Source organism: Littorina saxatilis, linkage group LG12 (assembly GCF_037325665.1).
Source record: "Littorina saxatilis isolate snail1 linkage group LG12, US_GU_Lsax_2.0, whole genome shotgun sequence".
Classification (NCBI taxonomy): Eukaryota; Metazoa; Mollusca; class Gastropoda; order Littorinimorpha; family Littorinidae; genus Littorina; species Littorina saxatilis.
The window spans coordinates 23,068,177-23,090,348 of NC_090256.1; the positions used below are offsets into that span (position 1 = coordinate 23,068,177).

General features: G+C 41.4%; 2 protein-coding genes across 2 annotated transcripts; one reads left to right on the plus strand and one right to left on the minus strand.

The window, feature by feature from the left end:
- Positions 1 to 235: 235 nt before the first annotated feature.
- Positions 236 to 17,764, plus strand: LOC138981545 (uncharacterized). Its single transcript, XM_070354499.1, has 15 exons — positions 236 to 305; positions 2,799 to 2,936; positions 6,661 to 6,738; positions 7,689 to 7,872; positions 8,639 to 8,700; positions 10,620 to 10,773; positions 11,089 to 11,153; positions 11,464 to 11,589; positions 12,248 to 12,319; positions 12,628 to 12,657; positions 14,218 to 14,441; positions 14,791 to 15,060; positions 16,339 to 16,408; positions 16,958 to 17,169; positions 17,452 to 17,764. The coding sequence occupies exons 1-15, from the start codon at positions 252 to 254 to the stop codon at positions 17,669 to 17,671; spliced, it is 1,959 nt and encodes a 652-aa protein (XP_070210600.1). The 5' UTR covers positions 236 to 251; the 3' UTR covers positions 17,672 to 17,764.
- Positions 17,765 to 17,910: 146 nt separating this feature from the next.
- On the minus strand, positions 17,911 to 22,041 carry LOC138981546 (small ribosomal subunit protein bS18m-like). Its single transcript, XM_070354501.1, has 5 exons — positions 21,932 to 22,041; positions 20,715 to 20,893; positions 19,927 to 20,010; positions 18,761 to 18,887; positions 17,911 to 18,136 (listed from the first exon to the last, which is right to left on the minus strand). Exons 1-5 carry the CDS (start codon positions 22,014 to 22,016, stop codon positions 18,057 to 18,059), a joined length of 555 nt encoding a protein of 184 aa, XP_070210602.1. The 5' UTR covers positions 22,017 to 22,041; the 3' UTR covers positions 17,911 to 18,056.
- Between the last annotated feature and the right edge of the window lie 131 nt (positions 22,042 to 22,172).

Genomic DNA, 22,172 nt, shown 5'->3' on the forward strand with positions numbered 1-22,172 from the left:
GTATTTGCTCAGATCTGCATGCAGTGTGTGTGTGTGCCCACCGCCACCAAATCAGGCTATTCAAATATTCTTAAAAAGAGCAGGATTCCCCCAAAGTAAGGCGCACATTCAACAAAACAAAAGCTCAAACAGAGATACTCTGGCACTCTCTGGCTCAAAGCAAGTATTCTCAAAATAACTGTTTTTTATTCCGAAAAGGCGCAGCTCACTTCCGGAAATGCACTAATTCAAAGTCAACTCGCAACACTATCATGGCGGCAAACCTTGGCTGTCGACTGGTTGTTGTTCACGGACCGCCTTCGCCTGTAATATGGAGATTTAACATATTGATTTGTGTTTGGTTTGTGTGATTTTCAGTGCATTGTGGTCGCTGCACTCCAGAATGATTAGTTTTAGTCGTGTTCGGATCAGACAACATATACTATTCATGTCCCTTTGCCTTAGTAAGAGTAAGACCAGAGACATAGAAATGATAGATCTATGCTAAGACTGAAACCAACACTCATTAGCCACTGTGTAGTCTATGCGTTGTCTTCCTGGTCGCTTCTGTCTCCGCTAACCTCGTCCCCTCCCCTTCCACTTCAGCTTCTCATCTCAGAACACACACACACACACACGCTCAGTCACACAGGTGACAAGAACGTAGCCAGAAACACAGGCGCCAAATGCTATCCTTTTTTGGCTCACGTAAGTGTAGCCTATGCGATCGTAACCATACTTTGCTCTGTGCACGTGTGTAGCGTAAATAGCTATTTATTGGTAATCTTGAACTTTAGTGTGTTAAATTCAGAGCTCAGAATCCTGTGGCATTCTTTACTTATTTTTGATACAAGTCCCTGTAATTAGCTTAAGCCAAAGAACATTAATTTGTCGTATAATTACTTGACGGATTGAGCTCCAAACTTAAGCATAATTCTTCTTCTTGTCGTTCGCTGTGTGCGATTTGCGTGGATCTATGGTTGGTTGAGGTGCGCCTGTTGGCCCAGATCCTCCGACTTCAGCCCTTAGGTTTCTTTCAAGGTTACCCCGCCCTTAGTTCCTGGCTCAAAAACCTAACCCTGGGGACACATGGGGGATTTCTTACCCGGGGGGTCCCACCTTAGAGCTCTTAATGCGGCTCTTACTCGCATGGTGTAACCGTCATCGGACACGTAGGGCATTTTATAGGGTAGTCAGTGCCATCTGCCAACCCACCCCGTCCTGGTAGAGACACCGCTAGTTGGTCCGGGACTGCTTATTCTATATTCGCAGCTGGCCCCCATATCTGGGGGCCGTTCCCCTATCCACCACCTGGGGACCCGCCGGGTTGAGGATAGTCCCCCCCCCCCCCCCCCCCCCCCCTTCATTTGGTTGTTTGATCAACAAAAATGACGCGAGAATGGCTACGTTGTCAACCTAAGGGATATCACACTCCCCTGTCGCCCCCTTCTTTGACGCATGTGAACGAAATGCATTCAGAGCATTCGTACAGTTCATTCTGTGACTCCAAAGGGATCTAAAATGACTTGTTATGCTTACAAGTGAAGGTTCTGCAAATTTTGAGGCTTAAATGCCCCTGAATTCTGAGCTATGATTATGAATTTAACACACTAAAAGTTCAAGATTACCTATTTATTTCATTCAGGTTCACACAGCAAAGCAAGGCATTGCATTGAACAGAAAACTTTCGTCAACTTTAAATGTAATGTATTACAGACCTGGGAACCCATACGATTTCGCCGTATTTTGTACGCATGATTGTCGAGAATACGATCAGTACGGTCAGTGGACAAAAAATACGACGAGAAAAATTCCTAGACAACTTTTCTTCACACGCCCATCCCGAAGCCGATCCAGTATTTTGTCACATGATTACAGTTTTTGTCAGTAAACATTGAAAAAAACATTTGTTTTAAATGTATAGGTAAACTTAATTAACGGTGTGACGGACGCGCGTTTTAATCATGGATGTTCAAACGCTGTGTGGAGTACGCTCATTTTTCTGAAAATACACCAAGTGTGTTTGAGAATACTCGAAGTGCAAAACAGGGGTTCCCAGGTCTGGTATTATGTTGCCTGTGGTCAAATAGGAAGCAATTATAAAGGGTGACTGAAATCAACCGGTAAACACAGTGACATGCATGTGAACAAATAACTATCATTGTAAAAATTACAATTAAGATAGTCACAGCACAAACACACACACTCAATGACTCATGCACACACACACAGTTGAAAAGATAATCACAAATGTTGAAAAAAGTATACAAACAGATGGAACCAACTTAACATGGCTCTCCGCAGCTCCTTCACTGGAGAGCTTCCAAGCCAACCTGGGTGGGAGTGCCAGGTCCATATCCTCCTCGAACACTGATTGCCACAGAACTGTGTCTATAGTTATAAACTTTTACTGAGCCTGGGCCACCCACAGACCCATTTTAACCAGCTCTACGTACTAGACTACTTAAAACTCCACTCGCTGAACTTAAAACGTCCAAAAGGACCCAGTTCAATCATGACTCGGAAGAAGAAGAGGAAGAAACAATCGTCAAATCAATATCAGAACTGTTGAGTAGCAAACTACCATCCTAACATTTCATCTGAACTACCTTTATTTCAAGCATAATTTTCTTGTTACATGCAGAAATTCACTTGAAATTTAAAAAAAAATTGATGCAAACACTGATCAGCAAACTAACATTTCAAAAATGAATTCTGCCATCCTCACATTTCAGGTGGACCACCTTTATTTTGAGCATTTGTCATGCAGAAAATGGCATACAAAAACCCAACCCAACTCATTTTGATGTTGATTACAGGCAGTACCAAGTGTTTTGAGAGAGAGGATTAAGGACAAAGAAGATTATCTCCACGTACATCCTCTGCAGCTGTATCAAAGCCATCCAGGGTTTGGTGTTCGAGATGTTGCGAACCATGTCGTTGGACTCCTCAGAAAGGTGACAGATTAATTCAGATGTGGTGGAAAAAATTCTGTAAATTATAGCTGTCAGTTGAAATATCATTTCTAATGAACTGTTTGCAGCTAGGTGGAATTTAAACATGAATCACATTGTTATTTAATCCTTGTTTTATATAGATTCCCTGTCTTTCTATATATATATGTGTGTGCTGTGTGAGTGAGTGTTTGTGTATGCACGTGTGAGTGTGTGCATGCCTGTGTGTTTGTGAACAGATGGAGAATATTTTCCCACCATAATCCGATTTACGTCTAGGCCCAAAAAATAAAATGTTTGCTTCTAATAAAAAGGCAAAAAATTTAGGGTTGGTAAATTAGATTGAATTTCTTATATACAGTTACTCAGGCGCATGCGGCTATTAATTTGTTGGAAATCATGCGAGCGGTGTCCCCTAGATATAAGAGAAGAGTGAGTAACTTTCCTTGTAAAGTCTGCAAAATTGAGTTGTCATTTTGAATTAATTGTTTATTTAAGGGTCAAGAAAAGTTCTTGGGTTGAGAGAAGACAATAGTGTCAATAGCCCTGACCCACAAGTCAGCAGCGAATGTGATAAACGGGTTATCTCCCCTGAAAAGCGAAGCAAGCTTCGAAGATGGCGACGATGGAAAAGAGAAGAACTGTGAGAGCGAACTGCGAAAGGTGTGTGTGGGTGTGTGTGTGTGATGTGTGTCAGTGTGTGTGTATATGCGCGTGCTGTGTGTGATGTGTGTCAGTGTGTGTGTATGCGCGTGCTGTGTGTGTGTGTGGCTGTGCTTGCGTGAGCTTGTGTGTGTGTGTGTGTCACTGTGTGTGTGAGAGAGAGAGAGAGAGCGATAGTGAGAGTAGGGTATGGTTGTTGGTGAAAGTTGAGTTGGACGCTGGGGTTGGGCGGGTGTGTGTGTGTCAGAGAGGGTTGTGTGTGTGTGGGGGGGGAGGGGTGGACTGCGTGTGTGTGTGTTTATTTGTGTGTGTGAGGGTTGTGTGTGTGTGTGTGGGGGGGGGGGGGTGGACTGCGTGTGTGTGTTTATTTGTGTGTGTGAGGGTTGTGTGTGTGTGGGGGGTTGACTGCGTGTGTGGGTTTATTTGTGTGTGTGAGGGTTGTGTGTGTGTGTGTGTGTGTGGGACTGCGTGTGTGTGTTTATTTGTGTGCGGTGTGTGTGTGTGCCTTTCGCCTTGTATTGAGGAAATTAAACTGCGTTTGCGTATTATGTGTGTGTTTGCAAGCGTGCGTGTATTTTAGGCATATCTCAGTAGGTGTGTGTATATGTGCGCGTACGTGCAATGTGTGTGCGTGCGCGCGTGTGTTTGTGTATGTATGTATGTATGTGTGTGTGTGTGTGTGTGTGTGTGTGTGTGTGAGAGAGATAAACAAACTATCAAGAACAAAACAAACTGAACAAACGAAATGTTTTCCCCCCAACTCTGATTATTGCTTGTTTCGGAGACGACTGTGATTTTGACTTTTTGAGTAAGCCTACACGAACACACAAGCTCAATACAGCCGGCAACAAGTTCGCCGGTCGGGGCAGTGAAATACTATTTCAAATAGATCTATTTCACTAAGAATGTCAATGGATATAGGGCAACATACTTATTTTTTAAATCAGTGATTGATTAGATCGTCATATTTTTGTGACACTGAGACCAAACCATCAAAATATTAGCAATAGGCCTTGAATCAAAGTCGTGCGAGATCTGACCTTGCTGCAAATGTACGTGTACGACTTGATTGTGTTGACGTTCAACTGGTAAGCTGGGCGATTGCAGGCTTTTATCCAGCGAAGGCAGCGATCTAGATGGTACAGATGCTTTCCCGGTTTCACAAATGGGATGAATTTCACGCCAACACAGCGTTCAGGATACCTATCATCCGTTTTACATTGTCCCCAAGCTTGCTTCCTAAAACAAGGGAAGTAACTCCCAGAGCCTCGATATGTGGATATGGTTAATTGGGGAATCGTAAACATTGAACTTTTTGTTGTTGGCGGTTACAGACATGATGGGTATTGTTCTCACAAGCACAACGCAATGTTTGACATGTAACTAAAGAGAAATAACTTCAGTCATTTCTGATGTTTACCATTGTTTGTTTTATAATAATAATAATAAATGAGCATTTATATAGCGCAACATCAGAACTTTACAATTATGTTCTTTGCGCTTGACAGTCATTTAAAATTAAATTAAAACACAGTTATACAAGCATTTACATCTACATTCATAGTCAACAACGCTTAATTAAAAGCATACACCATCAAACATACATTACAAAAAATTCTTCCACTAACTAAGTAATAAAACATGAATAAAATAGGTAGTTTGTTTGTTCGTTCATGGGCTGAAACTCCCACGGCTTTTACGTGTATGACCGTTTTTACCCCGCCACTTAGGCAGCCATACGCCGCTTTCGGAGGAAGCATGCTGGGTATTTTCGTGTTTCTATAACCCACCGAACTCTGACATGGATTACAGGATCTTTTCCGTGCGCACTTGGTCTTGTGCTTGCGTGTACACACGGGGGGTGTTCGGACACTGAGGAGAGTCTGCACACAAAGTTGACTCTGAGAAATAAATCTCTCGCCGAACGTGGGGACGAACTCACGCTGACAGCGGCCAACTGGATACAAATCCAGCGCGCTACCGACTGAGCTACATCCCCGCCCTAAAATAGGTAGTGAAAACAAAGAAATACCAGCTGAATACCTTTAATCAAACAGAACGTGTTATCAACAATACTGAAAACAGCCCTGGATGTTTATATATACATAAAATATCACATTATCACTAAAACAACAAATACACTACATGTAGCCTACTGATGGACTGAGAAAACAAAATCAGGGGTTGTATTTCTTGAAGAGGTGTGTTTTAAGTGCTCGTTTGAATGCTGTGACTGAGAGTGGCGGATGTGAAAGGGGAGAGAATTCCATTGTGTGGGTGGACAGAAAGTAAAAGTGCGTTGTCCGTATGTTTTGGTTTTGGTGTGCGGAATGGTAAGGATGCGACAGTCAGAAGAGGCACGGAGTTGTCTTGCTGGAGAATAGGCGGTGAGGAGTTCAGAGAAGTAAGCAGGAGACGAGCCAGAAAAGAAGTTAAAGCAGAGGGTGGACAGTTTGTAGTCAATGCGGGCTTGAATAGGTATAACCAGTGCAGTGTGCGAAGAAGTGGTGTTGCGTGATCTCGTATTCGTGCTTTGAGAATGAGGCGTGCTGCCGAGTTTTGGACTTTTTGTAGTTTATGCAGGAGGTACAGAGGACAGCCAGAGAGAAGAGAGTTGCAGTAGTCAAGTTTAAAAAGAACAAAGGCACAGACAAGAGTGTTAGTTGTTTGACTTTGAGAGGAGAGTGTGTGGCGAATGGTGCTGATCTTACGAAGCTCAAAATAAGCTGCTCTACAGACTAAAGATACATGTTTGTTAAGGGTCATGTCAGATGAGAGGGTACGTGAATCCATGGTTTCTAGCTGATGGTGAGAAAAGATTGTCGGTGTTGCCTATTTGAACAGAAACAGGTTGGGGAGAGGGAAATGTAGTGTTCTTCTTTTTGCACAGGAAGACATCAGTCTTATCATCATTCAGCTTAAGTTTGTTATCGACCATCCAAGATTTAACATCAGTGATACATGTCTGAATGGTCTGTTTTAACGCTGTATAGTTCTCCTTATTTTGTTTTGTGTATGCTTCTTAAATTGTTTAACCCGTGTTCCATTCTTTACATCTGATCAGCACAAGAAAGTGGTGGTTGAGAACAACAGTGCCCTTGGTGCTGTCAAGGACTGTCTTCTCAAAGTCATTCCCACCAAGGTATGGAACGTTATCCTTCTAATTTAATATCCTGTAATCGCATCAACTTAAGCACACATTGAAGTAACTGATTAAAAATTTTTTTTAAAAAAAGCTAAAATAACTAACCCCAAGTAATGTTTTGTCAAACTCAATAAAAACAGTTAACTAAAGATGATGGTCCCCATTCATAGCTGGCGACAGTGGAGCCCCCTTTTAAGACCCCCCATTTTAAGACCCCCTCCCTTTTAAGACCTGATTTTCTCAGTCTTGGAGGTCTTAAAGGTGGTCGTCTACATTTTTGCTTTTTTTTCAATAATCTTATGGTTAGATTTCGCTAAAAAGTTATGTCAGATGATGAATGAACCATGGGGAAAAAAGTTATAGAAAAAAAAAATTAAAAAAAAGATTTTATTTTTGGGTAGCGTGACTCACGCTTCCAATATTTTGTTTTCTGTTTGCTGAGAACATGTGCTTTGCCTAAAAATACTGACCGATCAAATTCATGTCACTATGCTTACAGCCACGCCCAAACAAGTGCAGCAACAGTTTGACACTGGAGCGCTGTCCACGCTTTTTTTTAAACGCACGAAATGCACGGGATTTGTGAGGAGTTTTGCGCTTGGCATTTTCCAAATAAGGATATCCTACTATGAGTACTTCGCTGGAATACTACAATGAATTTTCAAACGGCTACACTGGATTCGTCTTTCCTGATCGAAAGGGGGTGCATTGTTGATATTTGTAGATAATAGACTCTGCATTTTAATGGTCAAATGGCGATTTCGGTATAAAAATGTAGACAAGGACCTTTAAAAGGGGGGTTCCACTGTAAAACTAAAAGCTAAAATAACTAACCCAAAACAAATGTTTTGTCAAACTAAATTGAACAGTTAACTGAAAAAGATGATCCTTAGACATAGCTGACTGATTATTTAAATCCATACAGCTTGTATTTCTGTTGACGTCAGATACCGTCCTGTAACATACGTCTCCTTGTGCTTGCACCAAAACATGGACAGCTGCAGTCGCTATGGGAAAGGGAATTTTTCCTGGCTGCTTCATCACAGGCTCATCGCTTGCTACCTGATGAGGCCCTGCGAGCTTGGTTTGATGAGAACGATGGCTTTGTTTCTCAAGGGTCCTCGGCTTCAGGTGAGAGAAGCATTTTAAAGGTCCAAGTTTTCATGGTTGGGAGATAATTAATGGACCTCTCCCATCTGTTAATGTCTGTCAGACAAAGGACACTCGCAAACAATCTCATACGATGAACCATGCTGAACATCTCTTTCCACTGCTTCCCTTTTTCTTGGCCCAGAGAGAGCGACCGAATTCAGAATCAACATGAAACAGAAGGAATGATCGATGTACAAGCGCATTTTACAAAAATTCATTCTTCTCTAATTTGACCACGCAATTTTTAAGTGAACTGGTCAGCATGCATGGCTTACTAAGAGTATATGGTGCCTAATTGGAGCCATCTACTGTAAAAAGTGAGGATTTGGGGTTGGAGGTAGCTGGGTCTACTTTAGCCTGACAGGATTTTTTAACATCACATAAAATAGCATTTTTGTATACAGTACAATGTACATGTTTGTGAAATGTTCTCAGGTCTCGGGCGGTCTTTGGTCTCTGATGCATACTTTTCTCATCTGACATATTGATCTGCACCCTGGCCAGTCAACTGTTGGTCCCATAGTTCTGACATGTTCATGGTCTTCTGACTATTAATTTTCCTGTTTAGCAGACAAAGCCAGGACAGTTGGACCTATACATATTTTCAGTCTTGGCAGCGATCATGCCGCGTTTTCATTTTGATGCTGTTTGTGTATATATGATTTTCGTTTTGGTAAAGAAGACTGTATTTCACTATCTGCTTCATTTTGTAAAATGATTGATCACCATCTTTTTGTATTGACAGTGCCAACAAACTGTTCAAAGGAAACAGTGCCATTGAATTTGACAGCAGTTTCAAACTACAAGGTAATATACATACTGACTGTGCTGTGCAGTATTGTGGATATAGTTGACATGATGAGTTTTCAAACTTGTCTGATAAACAAACACAAAAGTTGTGTAGAAAAACAGACCTCAGTCTCATTTCTTCGACTGACTCTTCGAAAGGCATGTTATATGAAGTCTTATGACAATGGCATGACAATGGCAGGATGAAAACGCAAACTTTCCAACCTGTAATGGCAGTGTACATCTGACAGACCTGTTTACCCTTACTATATGGAGTAATTTATTACTATTTTAAGGATTTTGCATGAAAAAATACTCCATTTGAGTCCAGATTAAGATTTTCAAATGTGCTTCAAATTAGGTATTTGTTAGTAAATTTGGCGTTTGTATCCACTGGGTTACTATTTAGGTCATCAGATTACTATTTTTTTACTTGACCATTACTCTTGTCAAGTTTTGGGGGTAAACATGTCTGACATGTAGCATGTGCGCGGTTAGGCATGCGTTGAGATGAAACGTAATGTTAATGATGTAGCGAGTCCCTGAAGCACATTTGAACATGTTGACATATGTGTGTATATGTCTAGTTTTGTTCAACTGCTGGCTTGTTCATACAGGGGAATCCCCTTTTTAAGGCCTCTACATATCAGAGAAAAGCAGGTCTTAACAAGAGGCGAAGCCTTCACGGCTCACGTAAGAAATCGACAAACAGTAACACAAACTCAATCACTCCGTCACACATACACACACACAGTAAGCATACCGTCGCGATATAACCTTGAACGGTTGAAAACGACGTTAAACACCAAATAAAGAAAGAAAGAAACAGTAAGCATAAGTGATACGGTGCAAGAGTGCGAGACACTAGATCTAGATCTGTCTGTATGTAGCCTACTTTTTAGTACTTACGAGGACACGATGGCCAGATCGACACTGCGCTTTCAGTCGACAGCGCTTCCTCGCGCAGACACTGGAAACACGCTGTGCAGATTAACCTGTAGGAAATCTCCTTTGGTATCTTCTTTATCTATTTTTCTGGAGCTACGAAACCGAACAATGTGAAATCATGAGTCGTCTTCTTCGAATCGGCGAACTGCAGCTCGGTGATAACTGTATCTATACCACAATCCTTCACGCGATCTGACCTAACCTTGACCCCTGACCTGGTCTACATACCTCACACGACACAAATCAGTCAGCTGTTTTTACCCCCCCAAAACCCCCCCACCACCCGTTTTCTTTGGATACACACTTTAACTACATACGTGCCGACGAAATGTTGATCATTGCTTCAATATTTTGAAGCTGTTGCTTGGATAATAACCAGGTAAAATTAGTATTTCGGTGTTTAGTCAAATGTTAAAGTTTCTGTCACACACACACACACACACACACACACACACACACACACACGCACAGACAGACAAAGTTTATCATCGCATAGGCTACACTTATGTGAGCCAAAAAGGAATGAGTCTTAAAATGGAGGTTATAATTAACAGAAGCAATGAACAGAACCTGTGAAAAAGCAAAGTCTTAAAATGGAGGTTATAATTAACACAAGCGATGAACAGAACCTGTAAAAAAGCAAAGTCTTAAAATGGAGGTTATAATTAACACAGGCGATGAACAGAACCTGTGAAAAAGCAAAGTCTTAAAATGGAGGTTATAATTAACACAAGCGATGAACAGAACCTGTGAAAAAGCAAAGTCTTAAAATGGAGGTTATAATTAACACAAGCGATGAACAGAACCTGTAAAAAAGCAAAGTCTTAAAATGGAGGTTATAATTAACACAAGCGATGAACAGAACCTGTGAAAAAGCAAAGTCTTTAAATGGGGTTTCCCCTGTATACGGATGTTGTGTGTGTGTGTGTGTACGCGCATTCACTTGTTAACATAGTTTGAAGTTCGATATGTGTTTTTGTTGTTTACAGTTTGAAGTTCCAGCAGTCTTGATTCAGTGGGAGTGTGCACTGGACAGTGGGGACTATTTGGAACCCAAGGTGGCAAGCGCATGCCAGCACTGGGCCGAAGCCAACCCTTGTGGTCGAGTCGTCCTACTGTGTGATGGAAACAGTGTTGCAAAAGGTTGGTCATCTTATATTTACACTCACACCTTTTATGTGTTCTTGTTTTTAACACAGACTTTTTTTCAAACATAATTGTGTGTGTACATTGTATGAAAACAGACCTTGAAACATTTTAACAATATTGATAACAAACACTTTTTTGTTTATTAAAATGTCATAGCAATGCTGCTAAACATTTCTTGTGGCTAATATTTACATCATCTTGTAAATTGTCAGACTGCATGGTTTCTTTATTTTTAAATGTTTGGGTTTGAAAATCTATCTGAACATACATGTCATGTGTGTATGTATTCTGAGTTAACTTGTTTCATAGGTCTTCAAACGGCAGCACAAGAAAAATCAAGAATCATCAGCTGCGCAAAAGCACTGGCAAACAAAGTGTGTATATTTTTTTTAAATGTGTAAATAGTTATATATATATATATATATATATATGTATGTATGTGTGTCAGAATACATGTATGTTTGGAGAATGTATAAGAATTATGATCAAAAGTAAAGTTGTCTGAACAATTTTAATTTAAATGTTAATAATTGTCATTCTGAAGCATACTTTACAAATACATGTAGCTACACTCCAACCATGTCTTTTACATCCTCATGCATGCCAACGTCAAAGACAGAGTGAGGCAAATAAGCACACCGGCCTTAACACTGACCGCTGTTTGCGTTTGCTTCACTGTTGCAGCTACCATGTCCGGTGTACGTGGTACAGGTTACATCCACTCTGGATGCTGGGGATTTTTGTGCTCCTCCAAACCCTGGTCTGCTGGCTTTTGTGCACAAAAGACACTGCATAGACTTGCAGCACAAGGTAATTGAATGTGTCCCTTTGCATATAACTTTTAATGATGATGCTAACCAGTCCTAAGGGTAAGAGAGTTGAGAAACCAGTCACTCACTTATGGTGGCAAGTCTTTGTCTTCTTCAGCGTTCATGGGCTAAAACTCCCATGTTTTTGCAGGTTCAGCAGTTTTTACTCCACCATTTAGGCAGCCATACACCAAATTCGGGAGATGCATGCTTGGTATTTTCATGTTTATGTAATCCACCAAACTCCGACATGAATTACAGGATCTTTTCTGTAGGCACCTGCTCTTGGGCTTGTGTGTACACCACAAGGGAGATAAGGCACCAGCAGCTCTACACATAAGTTGACCTGGGAGATTGAAAAAATCTCCATCCTTAAACCAACCTTTTACATGGGAGGCCGGTGTCTTATTCACTTGTCTATTGCGCCCGTCCTGGCCGACAGTTATACTCAGCATATCAACAAAGGGAGGCTGCATATGCAAAATAACTTTTATTGCCAAGGATACATGCAGTCATATGAAATACAACCCAGCCAATTTATTTTTTGCTGGTCTTAATTTGCATTTTGGAAAGTATAGCAATGTCTGAAGACATGCAGCTACATTCTTAGTTTTCCAGTGTCGTTGCATCATTATTTGATCTTATCTCTTTAATTTCAGGGCACCCTGTATATTTACAAAGATGTCACACACATGAAGATGGCAGAAAAGGCAGGTGTGAGACACATGAAGGTACGTGCCATATTTTAGAGTACATGTATCTTAAACTGAATACTCACAGTGACAGTTCACAAAAAGCCACCAGTGCTGTTCCAGTAATGATTTCACAAGCAGTTTTGGTGTGATAAGACTTTGCTGAACATATACGTGTTGCTTAAGTTTAGATGTAACTGGTAAGGATCTTTGTTGTTGTTGACTGCTTTGAATTCACATGTTTGTTGGTATACATGTACTACATAATGTGAGTAACTTTAAAGAACAAATGACTGTTAAAAATTATAAACAGTTGAGACATCAATCTTGTTTGCTTTTTATTTCAGGTTACCAAAGTCCTGAAAAAGCCAGAAATGGTGAGTGGTGTGTGGTGTAGTGTATCTGTATGCTCAAAGGGAATGGTTATGTAATCATATACAGAAATGCACACAAAACATCAAAAACACATAGGATAAGATGTTTAGAGTTTGCCTTCGGAGGGTGCACATGTACATTTGAACCTGTCTATAATGACCACTAAAGGCACCAACCAAAGTGGTCATTATAGACAGGTGGTCACTATGGAAAGGTAAATTATATACATATGTCATCATTTTCACGAGTTTTCATTCACAAACACCTGGGAAATAAATCTCATGTTCCCCATGCAATAAATCGAGGTGGTGAATGGGTTTGAGCTTTCAGGTGAAACGTGGATTGTCAAAGTAAAAGCCAATCAGGCTGATTGTTTGATGTGTGGAACCATCGCGGCTTTGGATTTGTGTTTCCGAGGACAACGATTGTAAGCATTCACTCTCAAAGACCCAATCAATGTTGATAATTATCGCGGCGATTCATGGTCAATTTGCAACTTATCTCTGTAATCGCAAAATCCACAACGAAAAGTCATAAACACTTAAAAAGAAAAGAAATATGCTCAACACTTACTGAACTCACACGTATGATCGCAGCTCTGTACATTTTCAGACTGGAAGAAAAGCGTCAACAAGCTACGTTTGACGTCACATACAAGGTTGACGTGTTATCTCGAGCTACTGTGACGATGCTTTGTGGCTCGGAGTTGGATTCTAAAAATTCGTCTCCCTGTGGGTCATTGTGCATTTTGTTGCACAACCAAAATGATGACAAAAATGATGTTTGGTGGGTTGTCGTCAGACCAGCATTTTGTTGTTGGTCCTCGGGGAGCATATCGCCTTTTGTCTCATATTTATCAACCGCGGCCTTTGGCCTTGGTTGATAAAGATGAAACAAAAGACGATATGGTCCCCTTGGACCAACAAAAAAGCTGGTCTGTCAACAAGCCACCAAACATCTTATAATGTTGGGGGGGGGGGGGGGATTTCATCCGGGCTCTTTTGGGATGGTCTTATTGGGCAGGTGGTCGTGGTCGAGTGATGGTGGCCAGGGCAGATTCAACTGTATTTTTTGTCTTAAAGATGGTAGGCATGTTTTTTTCCTATGTGAGGTTGACCAAGATCTGTTTCCAGAAGCACTATTTACTTTCATTGCTTCTACTGGTCAAAAATTAAGATGAGCTCGATCAGCAGAAGGTTTAACCTTCACCCGTCCGGGTTATCGACTACACACGGAAGTCATTGTGGTGCCGTGTGGACCCATGCTTCTCATTTCCTTCTTTGAGAAACATGGGTCAGCATGGCCCCACGATGTTTGTAGTCTAAATATGACTTCTTTTTTTTCTCAATTACTTCTCGCTGAAATTTTAGGACATAAGAGCTTTTTAGGTGCCTGAGGCATTCTTAAAAGCTCATTAAAAAATTCTAACTACATGTAGTTTGAGATATTTGTAATTAAACACCCTTCTGGGTCCACACGGACCCACGACCACCGGCAAAGATGAAATGGCTTTCATATCCCTTCATTTGATGACTGATTTCCACATCCTTGCCTCTCACTAGATCTTGAGCAGCCATAGTGCCACGCACAGCCCTGTACCAGACATGCTGCGAGGGGTTCAAGTGGTGCTGGACTCAAACAGCTCTCGTCACGATGTGACACTGCCAGCCCCATCACTTCCACTTGCTGACCGCTTGGACAATTTCACTGACCAGCACATCTGTGTGGAACATCCCCGCGGACACTGCGAGTTTGTCTTTGCCAAAGATCTGCAGCTGTTTCAGAGGTACAGTAGAACCCCTCAAGAAAGTTACTAGCCTGCCAGAAATGTCGCTGGCCCGGTACATACCACAGTTGCTGCATCTGCAATGTTTATATGGCTTTGAAACTCGATATTACAACCAAAAGTGTTGCATTGGACCAGAATGTTCACTGGCCAACCGGGCGGGTTCTATTCTACTAGCCCGGCAGATTTTTTACTTGCCCCTGGCGATCGAGCGGATGATTTGGCCATCTCGGCTCTGTTTACACTTCAGGTGGCTAAGATTATATATATTGTCAGCTCTGTTTAACAGCAGCATTCAGAGCTTAGTGCTCATCATTTGATAACCATCTTTCTTCTGTGACTTCCATAGATTCCAGAAATTGTATGCTGAGAAAGCCACTCAAGTTGGGGAATCAGGTACCCGCTTGGCAGGAAATACAAGATCAAAACACCAAGAGGGACTGGAACGTTCACCATCTGTGGACAGGACCACGCTTGTGCAACAGACTTCTGATACGGGACAGCTTCGCCAGATCCCCCAGTGGATGATGGGAAGGCGAGGAAGTTCATCTGCAGATCTCACAACCCACGCAACACTGGAAAAGTCTTTAAGCACTAGTTCGGTGGAGGGAAAAAGCAGGTAAGGAGTCCTTGTGGTTTGAGCATTCATGAATTGAAACGAGTTATAGCAATTAAACCACTGTTTCACCTGTCTCATTTGATGTACAATCATCACTTTAAAGAAGCAGTGGCGTGTAATTCCATCTCAAATAGTTTTAGTAACTTCCTTGTACTTCCATTACAGTGGAACCCCCCCCCCCCCCCCCCCCCCCCCCATTTAAATTGCTGAACCCAGATACACGAAGTCATAGACAAATTCATGATTAGAGATTTTAGTGACGGGTGGATAGTCCACATGATCACATCATGTGTGAGACCTCCAAAAATCTGAGAAAATCTGGTCTTACAAAGGAGGCAATCTCAAAATGGGAGTAAATTTACGGAGGTTATGAACAGAAAATGGAAATAACAAGGTCTTTAAAGGCACAGTGCGCCTCCCAAAAACTATCACAGATACTGTCAGGCTTTTACACACAGTACAAACACCCTTCCATTTGAACGCTCACCAAACGGGAACATCCTAGGTGCCCTACGTAAAGAGCGAGCAATTTTCAAAGAATTAATTTTGCGGATTGTGTCAGAGACAATCGGACCGTGGTGCGTTTTGGTGCTAGACCTAACTTTTAAAATCTAAATAATAAATTGACAGCTTGTTACACAAACATTCTTAAATCATAAAAGAATTCTTTTTTCATCAAGACAAGATCAGTACAATTCGAAGTTTTGAAAGTTTGAAAAAAAGAAACGCCCGGAAGCAGGGTCACGCAAGGTCGTGGTTCTTGTAGCAGACGACGGTTTCTGCCTATCGCCAGTTCCTTTGAACTGTCAAAAGCCATCGCGAGAGTTCTTGTGAACCACAGCCATTTGTTTCGTGTATAGTCAGAGGTACATAATAACGTGCTATTGCAGATAAGCTCACAGCGAGTCGCATTCAAATTACTAACTGACGACTGCATTGTGAAAAAGGGAAAGTGGATCACACAGGTTCACAATGGCTCAGGGGTAAGATAAACCACGCAAAAATAAATTCTTTGAAAATTGCTCGCTCTTTACGGAGGGCACCTAGGATGTTCTCAAGTGGTGAGTGTTTAAATGAAAGCGTGTTTGTACTGTGTGTAAAAGCCTGACAGTATCTGTGATGGTGTACGGGAGGCTTACTGTGCCTTTAAGGGAAGGGAGTCTTAAATCAGGGTGGTCTTATAAGGGGTATTCCACTGTACTTCCATAAAGAGGTGAGAGTTGTCAATCTGAAATCAAAATGTTGGGCTTAAAGTTAAACTGTTTTCTGTTCCACAAGGTCACGTCACACTGTGTACATCATGACAGAAAAAGAACTCGTGGAAACAGCACAGGAGATACTGAAACAGGTAGAATATCATCACGAATACTCAATGTCGCAATATACCCTTCTGTTCTTTCAACTGAGGAAGTAAAAGGCACTGGTACATGTACTCTACTTTCACAAATTATTCATGAAGATCCAGACATTTTCAGGTGAAGAAGGGATTAGAACTACATGTGTTACATTTAAGTTGCTAACATTCATACTGTCATATAGGCTAAAGAAATGGGGGAAAACGCCTATGCAATGTGACCAAGTATTTGGGGACTTTGATAAAAAAAAAAATGTGTAAGCAAAAGCCCTTTTCCCGGTTCTTTCTGTCAGTTGTAAAAATTTCTCTCTGCTAGGCATACATCAGCCACACACAGCAATGGTCATACAAAAGCATTTCCCCAACATCTTCCTCTTCACTATTCACCCCTGTTTAAGACCTCCAACATTTTGAGAAAATCAGGTGTTAAAAAGGAGGGAGTCTTTAAATAGGGTAAATTTACTGAGTTTGTGAACAAAAAATCTTAGAAAACGCAGCCTTGAAAGGGAGGGTAGTTTAACTGTCATGATTTCTCTCATCTAGGCAGGTGTGGACATTGCTGCGTCTGATGTTCCACCAACAAGGGATATGGACTCTGCAGATCACGGGAGATTGCAAGACCCTCAACCACAAACTCCAGGAAAACGAGCTGCTCTTTCCGTAATGGAGGATGTGGAATCCTCCAGAATAGATGAGGAGATTTTACTTTCTGGGGAGATCATTGGCCCAGCACCATCAGAGAGGAAGAAACAGAGGTAATGACCTTTTGCCAAGAAGGGTTTTGTTTTGTTTATCTTTGGGATGGATATTTTAGCTTCCATCTTTTCCAAGCAGTTACTTCTGGGTGTGATGTGTGTGCAGCGGTATGTTCTGTATTTGCTCCTGGTGTATTTTTGTTTTTAAGTTAAATGTTAAGATTAATACCTCAGCTCTCAGTGTTTCAGACGGCAGCGACTGTGAGTGAATGTGTATGCATGTGTGTACTATGTATGCATAAACATGTGCCAACACTGAAATTTGTTCTCTTACACTTTCAGATTTTCACCGCCACATCAGACAGAAGAACAGGAGCCCAGCAGTTCAAGTAAAACAAAGGAGAAGGCATCAAAACTTCAAAAGATGACACATGAACCTGACACCAGTAAAGAATCAGAAACCACTTCTCATCTCAGCACACTCCAGAAGAATGAAAAACCACCACCAGCTCCACAAAAACGGGGGCCTGACTTGTCTGTTTTGGATGACATTTTTTCTTGACATTGTGCATCTAATACAATTTATACCTGTATCGTCCACTGTTCTGTACAAAATAGACTGCAGAGTATCATAAATCACATCTGTAAAAGGACATGTTAGTCTTTACATTTGGAGAAACTGCATGCGTGTGTGTGAGACAGAAAGAGAGGGAATGAGAGAAATGAGCCACAATCACATCCCAAGCGTGCCAGTAGTGTTCACATGAATATAAACCAGCAAACAGACTCAAAACACAAACGTGCAGCTTTTCTTTCATTTTTATTGCCTTTACATATCTACAAAACCAACAGTAAAGCATTCACATCTTCAACAGACATATATAAAGCAATCATGACCACACATTCACTTCAGACATAAATGTAGCAGATTGTCCTTTTCCTTTTGATCATTTAGCTGGCTTGAAAGGGTCGAAGAGTCGTGGATCTTTCAAGTACTCCGACTTCTTGAACATGTAAGGCATATAACCTGAAACACACACAGTACATCAGTGGCTAAAACGCCCTCTGATACTTTCACATTTTAGAAATGCATGATTAGTCAAAGATGTGCTTCTTGAAAACAGGAAGTTATTAAACAATTCAAATGTATACATTTCTTTGCGTCTATTTCCAGGCTAGCTATCTTCTCTTCTTCATCTGTTTGGCGGCCACAATCATCTTGTCAATTATTCTGCTGCATTGCGGATTTGACGTCGAAATAACAAGTGATAGAAAGAGAGAGACCTATACATAGTTGAGATAAAAGCTAGATAAAACTATTATGCACATAGTCTATGTCAGTTTTATCACCAGGGTATTACTTTTCGCTTTTCACCCAAAGGCTAGCTGATCTCGGCCAGCTCTAGTGCACAGAGAGCCCAATAATAAATTAAGAAAGCAAATGGTCTAAAATAAATCGGTTGTTGAGAAGGGTGACCTGTTCCATTTAGGGACAGAGTATACTGATCTACCCGGCATTAATGCTAAAACTTACAAGCACACCAATTTTGACTTGAGAAAAAGAACACCCAAGTAAAAACTGAAAGCAAAGCAGTCACTGAAATAAGCAGACTGAAAACTGATAGTTTACATCCACGCATGTATCTCTCACCTGCCACACGTGATTGTTTGACGGCCCTAGCCACCTGTTTCTGCATGGGTATGCACAGACCAGTCACCGCCCGCCCATAAATCCGCCCAGTGTATGGTGATACGAACTGACTCAACAGTCGCACATTCTGCCAACACACCAGTGCATAACAATAATATTTGGGTACATATCGTACAAGGTCATGCCATGAGGCACACGACTATTTCTGCCACCCTCCCCTCCAAAAAAACTCCCAGAAGAAATAAATAAAAATAAAAATAGTAAACATATGAATGAAAAATAAATAAAAATAATTATGTTACAACAATAACATTGTATACTTTTCTCAGTGCATGTGGGGTATCACGATCACAATTTCCTAGAACCACCTAATACTTTGGTGTGAAGGCTACTCTTCCGAGCTTTATTTTCTTCCAGCACACCTCTTGCTTGCACGTTTAACCTTCGCCGGTGGTCGTGGGTCTGTGTGAACCCAGAAGGGTGTTTAATTGCAAATATCTCTTAAACTAGTTGGAATTTTTTAATGAGCTTTTAAGAATGCCTTAGGTACAGGTCTAAAAAGCTCATGTCCTAAAATATCATTATATTTCAACGAGAAGTAATTAAAAAACAAAGGTCAAATTTACACTACAAACGGAAGGCATCATGGGGCCGTGCAGACCCATGTTTCTCAAAGAAGAAAGAAGGAAAAAGCGTGCATCCCCATCCGTAGACGCCGTGCGGACCCATGCTTTTTCAAAGAAAGAAAAACGTGCATCCCCTTCCGTAGACGTCGTAGGGCCCTGCGGACCCATGCTTCTCAAAGAAGGAAAAACGTGCATACCCTTCTGTAGACGTCGTGGGGCCGTGTGGACCCATGCTTCTCAAAGAAGAAAAAATATGCATACCCTTCCGTAGACGCCGTGGGGACCCACGACGTCTACAGAAGGGTATGCACGTTTTTCCTTCTTTGAGAAGCATGGGTCCACACGGCCCCACGATGTCTTCCGTGTGTAGTCAATAACCCAGCCTGACGAAGGTTAACAAAGCGCAAGAATAAAGGCTCCAAAAATAGCAATATGCATCCACATGAGTGTTAGTTTGAAACACTGCAGCTGACCGTGAGACGGCTAATTTGTCTTTTTAAAAGAACAACTGGAAGGCTTGAAAGTACAGAATTGTAATACCTTGTAATTAACATCCAGATTGTACTGGCACAGGATGCATTTCTTGTGTGCCTTTTGAAAGGGGTCTGGCATACTGGAAACTGGCTGTAAACAAACAAACAGTAATTCACAGAGTTAAAGTTAAACACAGGGCTGCACGTGTAAGTACAGTGAAACTCCCCTTTCAAGGTCCTCAAAAAATATATGAGAAAATATAGTCTTGAAATGGAGGGAGTCTTAAAATGTAGGTAAACTTACAAACGGTACTATGAACAGAAAATCTTCACAGAAAAAAAGTCTTAACCCTTACACTGGTGCAATTATGTAACACATGTTACATAGCCACTGGTGAATTAACAGAGAGAAAAAGAACAAAAAACGGTCATATAGGTTTTCGCATCCATGGAAGGTAATCGGAACCGACCAAACAGACTGAGCCAGTAGCGCGACATATGTCGTGACAACCAGGTGACAGTATACGTAAAGTAGCGCGACATATGTCGCGACAACCAGCCTAAGGGTTAAAGGGGGTCCTAGCAAAGTCTTAAATCGGAGATTCATAAAAAAAGTATTCCATGGTAACAAACAAATATAATCCCCATAAAATATCATTATCAGGCAAGAATTTCACATTAAATTTCTATTTGGACATGCAACACAGTCTAGCTGTTGGAAGCTATTCTAATAACAGCCCCATCCCCCCCTCCCATGCAACACAGTCTAGCTGTTGGAAGCTATTCATTTAACAGCCCCATCCCCCCCTCCATGCAATCAAATCCTCATTACTTTAAATAATGAAGGAAACATACCTGGTTATCTTCCATATCTTTCAGCAACTTGGAGATGAGGTTGTTGTCAATGACAATGCGTGCCTTCTCAGCTTCTGCCGCTGTGGAACCAGCAGTTTCTGTTGGTGAAGATGACTCTGAATGTTGAAACCTCTGTCCAGTGCAAGCCACAGGGAGTCGTCTCCATTGTGAAGACAGAACTGCAACAGTATAATAAACCATTAGTCATTTGTGTGTTGATAACACTGTTATGCAGTTTCATGAACCAAGTAAGTTCTCTTCTCTTTGTAAACAAGAGCATGAGAGGAGGCAGATGATATGGAACGCAAAGTTGTAAAGAACACGTTTGATAATCCTTTTACGGTAACCTTGAACTTTAGCACTGTACATTTTAAGTATTATTGCGTTTTATCTGATAGAACTCCTTTTTATCAATGATAAGAACGACTCCAGTGACATTCATTTAACAGCCCCATCCCCCCCTCCCATGCAACACAGTCTAGCTGTTGGAAGCTATTCATTTAACAGCCCCATCCCCCCCTCCCATGCAACACAGTCTAGCTGTTGGAAGCTATTCATTTAACATCTCCATCCCTCCCGACCCATTAGTAATTAGGAGTGATATAAGGTAGAATCTATTGCTCTTGCTCCATATTGTTCGTCCTGTTAGTATTGTTTCATCGGGGCCCAGTTGCTGCACTAGGTAGCACTGGGTGATAGGCCAGCCCAGGGCCTGAAATTGGGCGCCACGGCAAATAGCAAAAAGCAATAGCTTGCCTACCAACCCACCCCTGTTTTGATTTTCAAAGGTACACTATCCACTCTAGGGAACTTAGGCGGAAATTGAGGATTGTTGCCCTTTACAGGGATTTCCTCACTAACTTGAAGAAGATTACAGCAGAAAAATTTCCCTAATGTTCAAGATAACCCCTTTTTCAAACAAATTACAGAATAAATATATACGACTGACTGAGAAATGATAAAGCTTGTCAGGTGCACAGAACTAGAAACGGTAGAATACACAGACTGAATACTCTATTCTACAGTCACTGATAATACTGCAGTGGCAAAAGCTATACGCACTCTGAGTGTATCGATGAGTGCTCGTTTGAGCAGACAGCACTGTTCGTTTTGTAACATCGGACCATCACATTCATAAAGAATAAACAGAAGAAAAGGGTTTTGATTTTGAAAACAAGTGCACTCAAATGTGTTGAACACTCGAAGCATTTGTTTACCTGTCACTGGTCTGTCACGAGTGAGACGGCTGTACGCAAGAACTTTTGAGCCGACCGACCGCAGAAGGTTACAGGGAGCCGCCATGTTGATTTATTCACTGCGTTCCAGTGACGAGAGTGTGTCACCGTAAATACGATGACCAAAGAAAATAACAAAAAGTTCCAGAAAGTGGACTTACTTCAGACTAAGAAAACAATGCCAACTTAGGGTGATTTCTGTAAACCTTAATGCCTGTACAAT

Excerpts from the sequence above, each read along its gene's own strand:
- LOC138981545 (XM_070354499.1), top strand. The coding sequence starts at position 252 with ATGGCGGCAAACCTTGGCTGTCGACTGGTTGTTGTTCACGGACCGCCT. Across the intron at positions 6,739-7,688 it reads TCAAAGTCATTCCCACCAAG|ATACCGTCCTGTAACATACG; the intron begins GTATGGAACGTT and ends TGTTGACGTCAG. Across the intron at positions 8,701-10,619 it reads CAGCAGTTTCAAACTACAAG|TTTGAAGTTCCAGCAGTCTT; the intron begins GTAATATACATA and ends TGTTGTTTACAG.
- LOC138981546 (XM_070354501.1), bottom strand. The coding sequence starts at position 22,016 with ATGGCGGCTCCCTGTAACCTTCTGCGGTCGGTCGGCTCAAAAGTTCTT. Across the intron at positions 20,894-21,931 it reads TCGTGACAGACCAGTGACAG|TTCTGTCTTCACAATGGAGA; the intron begins GTAAACAAATGC and ends ATACTGTTGCAG. Across the intron at positions 18,888-19,926 it reads ATCTGGATGTTAATTACAAG|AATGTGCGACTGTTGAGTCA; the intron begins GTATTACAATTC and ends GTGTGTTGGCAG.